Genomic DNA, 12,500 nt, shown 5'->3' on the forward strand with positions numbered 1-12,500 from the left:
ACACCAATAGCTGCACAATTGTGCTTTAAAAGCTTTTTTGTTTGCAGGTGGTAGTGTATAACCTTGGTGGCTGCTTGAACTTCATAGTGCGCTGAATTGACATTAGTTGGTGAGATAGAGCAGGGGCAACAAACAACACGAAAGTAAAGAACCGCTGAGGAAAAAGGGAGTAGACACAATTCATTTGTTAAGTCTTGATGTAAAAATGTGCGATAATACTTTTTCCGGGTCCAACTGGTCCCAGACCCGCTCGTTATTTCCCATAGACAGGAAAAGAAACAATTTTTTTTCCGCTATTCAGAGCAGCCGATAAGAAAATTGTCATTCTACTACTCACTTGCTCCCTCAACCAACAAAATTACATTTTTCATGGAGGCCTGGACATTACCTTCGATTATATCAACCAGGTGCACAGCCACACTAATTACTCTGTTAGAGTTAAGCCATTTTTGTTTCACCCTCACTAAAATGAAGGTGATGGTGACAAGGTTTACAAGCTGTGAAAACCACCTGGCTGCGCTGCTAAATGTTTTTGGACGAAAAAGCTGTTGGGCTCTTGACGTCAGACTGAATAGACAAGCGTTACAACATCCACCAAGGATTAAGCTTAACAGGGTTTACTTGGACAGTCCAAACAGAGTGGATGAAACTAGTAGTGTTCAGGTGATTCACAGTTGGACAGACCCCATTACTGTACCCTCGTCCCTTTACTGAATGGTGAAGGTAACTAGTATTCAGGTGAGTGGAGATGGCAGGTGTGTGAGGAATGGAGGGTGTGGACTGGAGTAGAGTCTTTTGACTCTGAGGAAGACGCTGTGTGGCGAAACCTCAGTTGTTTGCACCTGAAGTCTTAAAAAGCTGTTTGTGTGCTCTGGTCCTTTCTTGCTTTTAGTCTTTTGAAGTGGCCTATAGGGCCGGCTATAGTGGACAGAAGTGGACTACATGACATCCTTCAGTGGAGGAGTGTGGTGGGGTTCAATTTTTCCTAACGCGTTGGCTCTCTCTTTGTTGTGTGACAGATTGTCATGCCAGCCCTGTTCGTGTGCCTCGCTCTCATCTTCTCCCTGATCGTCCCCCCGTTCCGTGAATACCCCAAACTGGAGCTCCAGCCTTGGATGTACGGTGCCAAGCAGAACACCTTCATCAGGTAACAAAGACAGGTTTTTTTTTTGGAAGGCTTTCACAATTCCTTATTTTCCCATTGACTTCACATATTGATTCCAGATTATTTATTCCAGATTATTCCAGATTATCAGAGTTTGTATGTATAGTAAAAAAAAGTATAGACATGTTGACCCAAGCCATTATCAGTATCAACTACACATACTGTAGTATAAGTATAAGTATAAGTGTATATAATCTTTTGATCCTGTGAGGGAAATTTGGTCTCTGCATTTATCCCAATCCGTGAATTAGTGAAACACACACAGATAACAGTGAACACACAGTGAGGTGGAGCACACACTAACCCGGAGCAGTGAGCTGCCTGCTACAGCGGCGCTCGGGGGGCAGTGAGGGGGTTAGGTGCCTTGCTCAAGGGCACTTTAGCCGCGGATGTGGGCATGGGAGGGCGGTGTTCAACCACTTCCCCCGCCCACATTTTTCCTACTGGTCGGGGATCGAACCAGAAACCCTTCAGTTACAAGCCCGAAGCCCTAACCAGTAGGCCACAGCTGCCCCAATATATCATATATCATGCTTAACAAATATCATCATGTATATATCATGCTTAGCAAATAATTGCATATTGAATTTATATCTTCCAAGAATATTTAATGTACATATAGGTCAAAATAAAAATGTCACACTCCAAGAACTTTTTCTTTAAATATGTCCTTTAGCAACCTGGAGTAACAAACTTAAAAAAAAAAAAAAAAAAAATGTAATATTGCAATTGGAAATCGCACCCATTGCAAAAGAAGAGGAAAAATGTGGTCTCTTTGTGTACATATAACTATAGGTCTAAACACTAAAGAGTCATAAGTTTGAGCATACTGGGCAATAGCAGTTGACTATCTTCTTGATTGTTTATTGTGTCCTATACCATTACAAGAGCAAACACAAACTCAATCGATATGGAATTGAACATATGGACTACATCAGACTAGATGAGATTTTTAGGAAACACAATCTATGACTGTGTGCTCATTACTTCAGATTGTTTGCAGTTATAATTTATGATCGGTGTCAATAATGTGTAATCCTCCGAGAAATGGGTCATTTGGCTTTCAGTCTTGGCGACAGCATGACATTGTTATGTTAGTGGACACCACTGACTTGTGTGGTCGCTCTGAAATCTACACGTAATCCTAATCAGTGCTCATATCCAAAACGCTGGACTATATTCTCGCTAACATGTGGCCAGTTATTGTTTTTATTACTGCCTGCACTGCCAGAATCATGCAACAACAGGACGATTAAGAGTTTTAGCACTTTAGCACGAATTAAAGCTCTTATCTCATGGGTCCATGGCTGACCGGTCACTCTATATGATCAGCAACTCACAATACGCTCAGCAACACCATGTAACCCCAATGCTACACATCCCGAGGTAGTCTTTTAAAGAGTTTTGCTCTAGTAGGCAGGTGGTACACACTAAGCAGGTGGTACACACTAAGGCAGAGAGGTTTCGTTACCAAGTGGCGTAAAGTGAACAAAGAGGAGTGTTAATCTCTCTCTTTCTCTCTCTCTCTCTCTCTTTCCTTCTCCCTCTCGTTTCCTCTACTACTAACACAGTACCACTGAAGAACATAAACATGTACATACAGTACACATGTAGAAATGCACCATTGCACACACCAAGATGAACCATGACTGACTGACTGACTGACAGTACTGACCCACACAATAATGATACATTGAATTAAACCAGATAATAATCCTGGAGGAGCCACAGCTCATGGCCCGCGGTGTGTGTGTGTGTGCGTGTGCGTGCCTGCGTGTGTGTGTTTGTGTGCGTGTGCGTGCCTGCGTGTGTGTGTGTGCGTGCGCATGTGTGTCTCAGTCACAGCCACCACCACTCCAAAGCCATTCTAATGCCTCCTGTCTGGCCACCCGCATCGCACCGACCTGCGCAGCTTTTCATAAAACCCACATGACACCATCATCCGCTATAACTCTTCCTACAACACAGATATCTGTTTCAGAGAACACACGTCAACATTTCACTTGGGATATCGCTCCTACAGCTCCTCAGATGCCACAGACATAATTAATCAGACAGGCTCTGAGCGAGATGGTTTCAGAGTGTCAGGGGAAACACGGCAATGTACATGTACTCTGTGTTGCCCACGCCGCAACAGGGATTGGTCTGACAGTACAAGTTGTCATATTCATTTCACGTTAATATATATATATATTTATTTTTTTGTCTGTCTTTATCTCATCTTGTCTCGTAATTGAAATGTGTTTGTAAATCTTCAATTATTTCCAGAGAGCAATTAGGTGTCATTTTTCATGTCTGCCTCGTGGTATATCTGGTGTATCATCGGGAGCTGTCGATCGTGGTGTGTTTACTGTGTAGCCTGTTTGTCAGGCTTGTGCTAGAGTAGGGACTGGAGGCACTGTCAACCACAAAGCCATTTATTGAGCTCTCTGCATATTTTGTCTCTCTCTTTTCTCTCTCTCTCTCTCTCTCTCTCTATCTCTCTCTCCTTTCGTTCTAACTCTGTCTCTTTCTTGTTCTCTTTCCTCCCTCCCTCCCTCCCTCCCTCCCTTTTCTTCTCTCTCTCTCCTTTACTCTCATACTATCTCTCTCTCTCGCTCTCTCTCTTTCTCTCTCTTTCATACTATCTCTCTCTCGCTCTCTCTCTCTTTCTCTCTCTTTCATACTATCTCTCTCTCTCTCTCTTTCTCTCACCCCCCCTATTGCTTACACTGATTCATATTCTAGCCCAGCCACTCTATCTATCCAAAAGAGATCATTGTATTGTAATGGATCGATCCCGTTGGACATTTTAAATAGACTATCTGGCCAAAGCATGTTGCTATGGAAATCACAGATATTCCAAGGCCAGAAGAAAATGAAAATTCATCACACGGGATTGATAGCCTCTTGATGGTCCAGTACAGCAAAGGAGAATGCATTAAGAACGCAAAGCCAGAGATATGCTCTGACCTCCAAATATAAGAAAGGCGGCCATTTTTTTTTTTGCTGTATCATCTCAAGGGTATCTTCACAATGTGCTGTGCAGCCTATTATCTCTCAGTTCTGAAGGGATGTTCTTCCTTTCTCTGTCATTCTCCTCCTTGGGTATTGTCTGTGGTGGTCGGGGATCAATTGGGCTTCATTAAAGTGTTTTCTGTTAATTAATTCCAGCATATGCATTCTTTTAGAATCGCTTCAGACCGTGCAGAGAGTGCAGACTCACGGGTGAATGCGTACCAAAGAAATGATAAATTACCCTAATGAGAAAGTGACGTGCAATTCCTTGGTACCACACCAACAGGCAGGTTACACAAAGCTGAGTCACTTTTTTACATCACAGCACGATGTGTACATTCACTGTACATTGTGTATGTATAATAGTGTACTGTAATTGCAATGTATTGATGTGTCAATGCTTTCTCATGCAGATATACTGCACTTATCTTATACTAAAGGGTGCCTGTAAGACCAGACCATTAGCGTTCTGGAATACATAGATAATTAATGTTTTTGTTATAATTATAATGAACAAAGCGCTCGGCAGTGTAACGTATAACCGAAAGCTATGCTGAGGGATTTTCAGTCGGAAGTGAAATTGAAGTCAGTCAAGCAAGCTCTTCTGTCCTTTCCCCCGTGGAGTCGATCCCTGATATGATCAATTTAGCCACTCATTGCTATTCAGCCTAGAAAGCAGCTAAGGTTCTACTTTCATCAGGTACAGTTCAGTATATCTGAAGGGAATGCATGAGCTCACACTCACACACACACACACACACACACACACACACACACACACACCTATCCATGCACACACACGCACACACGCTCGCACGCACACACACACCCACGCTCACACACAGAGAGAGAGAGAGAGAGAGAGAAGGAAAGAAAAGAAAAGAAAGGGAGAGAGACAGAGTGAGCGAGTGTGTATGAGAGAGAGCATTAGAGAGAGAGAGAGAGAGAGCTCTTCACCTGAGAGATTTAATGCAGCCTGCCAAGGACGCTGTCTCTTCAAATCGCCCAGGCTCCAGTGCTGTGTGACCTGACAGGGAAGCCATATTAAATAGGATTGTTTCGTTGTCATAAGATACTTTGACAGATACCTCAGCCACACCTCCAGCACAAGGAAAGGTCAGAAAATCACAAATCCATCTTATTCCGCCACGGCAGCCATTTTTTATGCCCTAAATATCAAGCATTATTTTTTTATTATTTTCTCATTTGCACCAGAAACTTTGTTGACTCCAATGTGTGTGTTAATGTTAAGGTTGGGGTTTGGTTTGGTTAAGATGGAGTTCAGTGAACAATCACAATGACTGAACTTGTGTGCTGTGGCACAATTGGCCGCAGTGACTGTACCACATTCAGGCCCAAGCAGAGGTGTAGTGGTAAAATAAGAGGTGGGTAAACTATGAATTCTGTGATCACGGAAAGGTGGACTGTGCATTGCAGCATCAGATTTTTAGAAAAGGCATTCAGAACATGTTTGATGATGGTGGAGGTTATTGTCTAATGTTTATAACAATACCAGTGGTATTAAATGGTTCCTAGAGTGTTGATGAGTGTACATGTTGTGAATGTGAATACTACAGTGTGATTTTTTAATGTTAAAAGTTGCAATTGGGGAATAAACTCTTTTCAGAGGTGGATAAACTCTAATAAGAGGTGGATAATGTCGATTTCTGAAATCTCAGAGGTGGATAAACTGCGTTTACTTGCGTTTAGCCTCCACTACATCCCTGGGCCCAAGTGCCCACGGTGACCGCAGGTTCATGGAGTCCAACCCAGGTCATTTCCTGTTCCCACCCCATCTCTCTCCCCCACCCACTTCCTGTCCATCTCTACGCTGTGCTATACAATAAAAAAAAAAAATCTCAAAAATTATACTTCTCAAAAAACGAAAGACTGAACTTCCAACAAAGCATCTGTAGCTGTCTCTTTATGCACTCTCCAAATGAAGTGTTTCCCTAGAACGCAATGATCCCTCTTTTAGATGCTCGCTTCTGGTATCCTTTTAAATGGCACTGCAGAGCGCCCCTCAGTGCCCCTTCCCTGCCCCTAAGAGGCATCTTTGTGAAACTGCCTGAATAGGATGAAAATTCCCTCCATTCCTTCAAATGAGACTTGGCTCAAACCTGCCTTCCATGCACTGGTTTGACCTGACGTACGTGGTCCCTGGAGTCCGATGCTATTTAGCTGCCTCACCTTGCGTGCGTGCGTGCGTGCGTGCGTGCGTGCGTGCGTGCGTGCATGCGTGTGTGTGTGTGTGTGGACGGACACTCAGGAGCATCGCCTACAGATTCAGAGTACAGAGGCCAAAATGCCCTGAGCACTATTAGTATAAAAACTGCGTTATAAAAAAGCTTCTGTCCCAAATGTGCCATTACCCCCTAAAGAGGTGTATTGATTTTGACATCAAGGGATAAAAAATAGGTTTGTGCGTGTGCGTGTGCGTGTGTGTGTGTGTGTGTGTGTGTGTGTGTGTGTGTGTGTGTGTGTGTGTGTGTGTGTATGTGACCTCAAGGGATAAAAAATAGCCGTGTGTGTGTGTGTGAGCGCGCGCGCGTACAAGTACGTGCCTGCGTGTGTATGTGCCGTGCGTATGTTCCATGTTTGTGTGTGTGTGTGTGTGTGTGTGTGTGTGTGTGTGTGTGTGTGTGTGTGTGTGTGTGTGTGTGTGTCATGAGACTTCAAGTGGACACTAGACCATAGGGGACAGGTAGACCAGTTTCCAGTGCATTTGAGGATCATCATTTTAATATCTTCCCTCCTCTGTGAGGCTTTTCATGCCCCTCAGAAACAACATGGCACCAAACTCCTCCTTTTCCTCTTCTCCCACTGGTGTAATGATCAGGGCTCTGCAACCGCTGTTAATGGTGCTACAGATGGCCCCACATAAGCCTGTTTTACAGTCAGGCACTTGAGTGGCCATCAATAGATGGGGCGAAATTACAGCTTGACCTTCATTAGAGGGCCTTCAGAGCGAGGGTCCACTGTGAGTGTTGTGCTAATCCCAATGCTGAGCCTTGACCTTACTCGGCCCCTTCTTCCCTCCACTTCACTACCCCATCTAGACACATGGTTCTCCAAAGATGGAGCAAAATGCTTTAACTCTACTTCATCCAGATAACCACGCTGAAATCAAGCAGCTTTCTCTGTAAATTCATCTCCCACACACAGACAGCAAAAGCTGTTTGTTAATACAGCGACCTCAGTGACCTCGCCAGGCTGTTGCAGACTTAAAGGATAATTCCGGTGTGATTTTGACCTAAAGTGATTTTGACTAATTCCGTGGAAAAGCATGGATTCAGTTGCTTCCAGTAGCAGCAACTGGAATCCATGCATTTCCACTGAATTATTTTTGGAATCTGATCCCTTATCATACCTGTTCATTCGTACTGGTTGCTCGACTTATCGTGACTAAATTCAAGATGGCGTTGAACGGTAAAATTCCTTAAGGTACTGTCTGCATAAATCGTCTTGTAAATAAACTACCAGTGCTTTTCTCCATGTCTCGTTTTAAATGTCAATGCCCTCGGAAGTCTACCAATGAAGTATGGAGCTACTTTAAGCCTCGTAAATGGTGTATAACAGTGATTTATTTGCATGGCTAGGCCGATGCCCGAGGCACCACAACAAAACCCTGTTGGTAGCATTGGCTAACTAGCGGCAGATTTCTGAGTACAGGGGACAAGCCAAGGTGAGCTATGAGACATACGTTCACACTCGGTATCATGTTTCAACACACTTTAGGTCAATATCACACCGGAATTCTCCTTTAAGAGTTTGCGGTTGCAACTGTGTCTCTCTCTCTCCCTCTTTGACACAAGAGAAAATAATTTCTATATATGGATCTTTCATGGTTTATTCAACCACGGGCCTTGCTCTATGAGAATGTTTAACACTTTAGTGAGATATCATGGAACACTAATGGTGTAGAAAGGTCATTGAAGGGCACACACATACTGTAAATGACACCCCAAGGCGCATAAAGCCGGATTTGTTGAAACCACATGTGAAGCAATAGCCTTCCGTATATCATTTCCATGGTATTAAGGCAAGTACTCACATGGAATAAAATTGATTAAACACCTTTTATATACAGTACAGTCAATGATTTGTACCAATTATTGGAATGTGTGAAAGAAAAGTTGCTTGTTGCTTGCATCAGCTATAGTACCTTTGTTTGCTTTTGCTAATTTGCCCAACTGCAATTAGTAAAGGTAGATTGGGTGTCCAATAGCATTGTGCTGTCCAGCCCAATTCAAACCGACTCTCTCTAATTGAAACTCTGTGTCTCTGACTCTGACTGTCTGTGTCTCTCTAAACGATCCTTAACTACATTCTCAGCCACTTCCACTGGCCTTTAGTAGCATACGGTCTCCTCTGCTCCTCTCCTCCCTGCCTTCTACATCTGCTCCAAATCCAAACCAAAAGCTTTCTTTCAGGCAGTTTAAAGTTAGCATCATTCTTCTCCTTCTCCTTCTCCTTCTCCTCCTCCTCATCCCCTTCCTCTTCCACCCCCCCCCACTCCTCCTTCTCCCCCTCCTCCTCCTCTGTTTACTCACTCACTCAGTGGACTGGGCGAGGTGCCTGGGGGTAATTACTTTTGCCACGGCCCCCAAACTCACATTGACAGTTTGTGTCTTAGCTCCTCGAAAAGCTCCCCCGGCCTCTTTTTAATATTTGCCCAATCTGTCGAGACCACTCCCTCCCTTCCTTCCTCCTGCCAACATTTGTTTTTTTTGTTCTTTTGTTCCAAGATTGTGGCCCCCATAATTAAAAAGATAAGCCGCTAGCCTCGGATTATGTCGGTGATTAGAGCTCTTGTGTAATGGATGAGGGATCGGGCCGCCACTGACTTGACTTGATTTCATTACAGTGTGGATGAGCCCAACGTCACAGAGGTCTCGCAGGTAGCCAAGTCCTTGCTGAATGACCCCGGCTTCGGGACACGCTGCATGGCAGGCAACCCAATACCGTGAGTATACACCACCATGGTCACTTTCACAAGTTGCAGGACAACAGGATTTATTTTTCTTTTCGCCACTTTTGTCCTTTCTTACATTTGATTACATTATATTATATTACATTACATTGCATTATTAGATTGGATTAGGTTTTTAGACTACAATATTTTTTTTTCTTGCTTTGACAATTCTTCTGTTTTGACTATCCTGGTTCGACTCCAATGCTAGTCCGGTGTCAGTTATATCACATCAGTAGCCATCATCTTCCCACTGAAACTACAGAGAAGGAGGGAACCTTGAATTACCATCAAACTGATTTAGAAAAAAAACACATGTTGTTTTACACAAGATTAATGGCTGTTTGATTTATTATAATTAACAAACCATCTCACAGTCTTCTGAATGAGGGATGAGGAAACTAGTTTTTTAGATATGTGAATCTGTTTCGAGTGCAGCTCAGGGGAACCTTGACAGTCTTCATGACCTTGCAAAGATGGTTAATGCTTTCCGAATACAACATGCAAGGATCTTTGGTTTTATTCTTTAGTTTTTAGGACTGAATGAAAGTGTTTCTAGAGTGATTTTTTTATTTTCTATTGAAAAGAAAAAAGATATTCAGAGGGTCTGGGCCATAGCCGTTTTCATTTTCAAAAGTAAATGTCACAGAAATGCAATTTTGTCGCTGCCATTCAGGACAGGAGTGGAAGACAAACAGCAAGGGAAAAACTACTAGAATGCAGAACAGATATGTCAGACACCCCACACCTCCAGGTCAAACAGATTGGGATATCGTCTTAGTGGTCTTTTGTCCTCTAATCATCCGTTTCTCTCTCTCTCACACACACACACACACACACATAAACACACACGGGTTGTTTTTACTTCTTGTCGGTTTCCTTCTTGACAGATAATAAAGAAAACTTAGAAGTAAAAAAGTCTCTCTCTCTCTCTCTTTCTCTCTCTCTTTCTCTCTGCGGTGTGTGTGGGAGGTAGTTGTATCCATGAAATGACACTGATCCTTAAAAGCCTCTCTGTAGCAGAGCTCGGTCAGGGTCCTGGTATCCTCTGGGCTGTACAGTAGGCCTCCAGGTAGGGCTGCTTCAAAAGGCTCTCCGTTAGTAGCCACTGCAACACAGTCAAGCCTCATTGGTCCCAATATGCTTCATCAAGCTGTTGTTTTCTCCTGATGCAACCCGTCTGAAGAGAAATGTGCCGTCGGCGTGACTCATCACCCCATGCCAATTTTTTTGTTTGTTTCTGTTTTGTTTGTGTTTTCATGTTGGCTGACTGGATGAGCACATTAATCTTATTACTCATATTTTTTATTTTATTTTATTCTTGTATGTCTTTTTTTCAGAATAGTTTACATTTGCAGCATGGAAGCAAATCAGAGATAGTTACAGTATAAATGAATAAACAAAATAGTAATGCATTTAAGGATGAAATGATCCTTAAATATATTTTTTCAAGAATAGTGTTATAGTTATGTTTAGATCAATGAGGCTCAATCGTGATGTATACATTAAGACATGCATGCACAGTGCATTTAAACTAATATGTTATACCGATATGCTGTATATACTGTATAGAAGTACATACATTGCTTTCATTTTCCACTCTATATATACAGTCTATGGTTATACCATGATATACTTATGTGGGAAATGAAAGCAATGAATGTATAGTCACTAAGTATGGAAAGCAGAGTTTTATAAATTATGATTATTAACATGGCCCTACTTTACCAGCAATAATGAATGGTTCCCTTTCTTTAGTTCAGTGTCCTCTATGATAACCTTACTTATCTGATTATAGCTCTAATCAAGGTCATTAAATGATGCTTATTCTACACATCTGAAGTGGAATAGCTAATTAACACATTGAAACTGTAATTCAAGGTGATTATATATGGTTTAACAATGATGTAATTAAAATAATTGCAGTACATTACAGTATTTTCTTTCATTCATTCATTCATTCATTAGTTTATTTGGTCTTTTAGTCTACCATGGCTTCAACCTTTATATTTCTTCAATACATTCATATGAAAGTGCAACATTAACAAAGTTAATTATTCAATATTCGTCTGGAGTGGTTCATAATGCCTTAAAATAATGAAAATTATAGAGGCAACATTTATAGGCAAGAAACACCCCTCAATAATAAATGCATCTTTTAAAACAGTAAACTGCCAATACAAAACATTTGGCATTTTATGGTGTTTTAAAAACACTATATCCATGTCTCTCTCCAGCTCTTCAGTATGTGAAGCTAATACAGTGTGAAATTGAGCCAAGTGAAGTGTTGCATGCCAACTAGTATATTAACATATACTGTAGCTTACATAAAGGACACCCAGAAAGGAATTACCGGCAGCTGTACTGTTTTGTGTAAAGAATGATGGTGTAGGCAGAGTATTGACCCTTTCAACAATAAAAACAAAAACAATGCTTGAACGTTCTATTTGGTTCCCAATCTACCTCCTCTTCATTAAGATAACATATGGAATGTTAAAATGGAAGCCTTGTGGGGCCAACTCTCTTAGCTCTTAGCCTTGGTGTGTCCAAAAGGTTCCTGTCTGAAGTTGCTCTTCCCCTCTAGAGATCTCCTGTGTGTCTGATGTCTAAAAAAACAATGTGCTCTTTTTGTCTAGAAATCTCCAGTTTATTTGATGTCTTAAAACAACATACCTGGTGTCTGATGTTTTAAAACAACGTCCCCCTCCTCTTCTCTAGGCATCTGCCGTGTGAACCTCAGAAAGCAACAGACTGGTACACTCCTCCCGTGGACTCTGCTGTGAGTGACATCTTCGCCAACGGGAACTGGTCATTCGCCAACCCCTCCCCCGACTGCGAGTGCAGCACCCCCCAGCGGACCTTCATGCTGCCTGACTGTCCCCTTGGGGCTGGAGGACTGCCCCCTCCCCAGGTATGTGGTAACCTGGCAACCAAAACTTTTTTTTTTGTTTTGTTCTTTTTACTGACCCCCTTGCTTTTGTTTATACTGTATGGTAAAACCAGGGTTTAAGTCGGGGCATTTATGCTTGTACTGTACTTGTGCTCATCTTGCAACCCAAGGTCAAATCACTCTCTTACTAAATGTCCTAACGCCGGAGTATGACAACCTATTTTCCAAGTGCACATGTATGCCCGGAGAGGTCAACGTTTGAATTGTAGCATTTCTTGCCGCATTGATCTGGCAACTCCAATAGAGATTTTGCTCCAGAGCCTTAATCCTGAAAAATGGCAATCCTCCTAAAAGCCTGTTAGAGCAAGCACACACACACACACACACACACACCACACTATGGCAATGTTATAGGATTAGTAACTTAACAAAACGCATGATGATCAACGTATCTGAAACATAAAAACCCTTTTAGC

The 12,500-nt window shown here is 42.3% G+C and overlaps 1 protein-coding gene across 1 annotated transcript in view; it reads left to right on the forward strand.

Moving 5' to 3' along the window:
- Nucleotides 1-12,500, forward strand: part of LOC125289304 (phospholipid-transporting ATPase ABCA1) — a 160,116-nt gene that overhangs the window by 124,839 nt on the left and 22,777 nt on the right. Inside the window, exons 29-31 of the mRNA XM_048236058.1 lie at nt 1,020-1,147; nt 9,030-9,128; nt 11,853-12,045. Coding sequence (XP_048092015.1) covers nt 1,020-1,147; nt 9,030-9,128; nt 11,853-12,045 — 420 coding nt within the window. The remainder of the gene's footprint in view (nt 1-1,019; nt 1,148-9,029; nt 9,129-11,852; nt 12,046-12,500) is intronic.

This window comes from Alosa alosa, chromosome 24 (genome assembly GCF_017589495.1).
Source record: "Alosa alosa isolate M-15738 ecotype Scorff River chromosome 24, AALO_Geno_1.1, whole genome shotgun sequence".
Lineage (NCBI taxonomy): Eukaryota > Metazoa > Chordata > Actinopteri > Clupeiformes > Clupeidae > Alosa > Alosa alosa.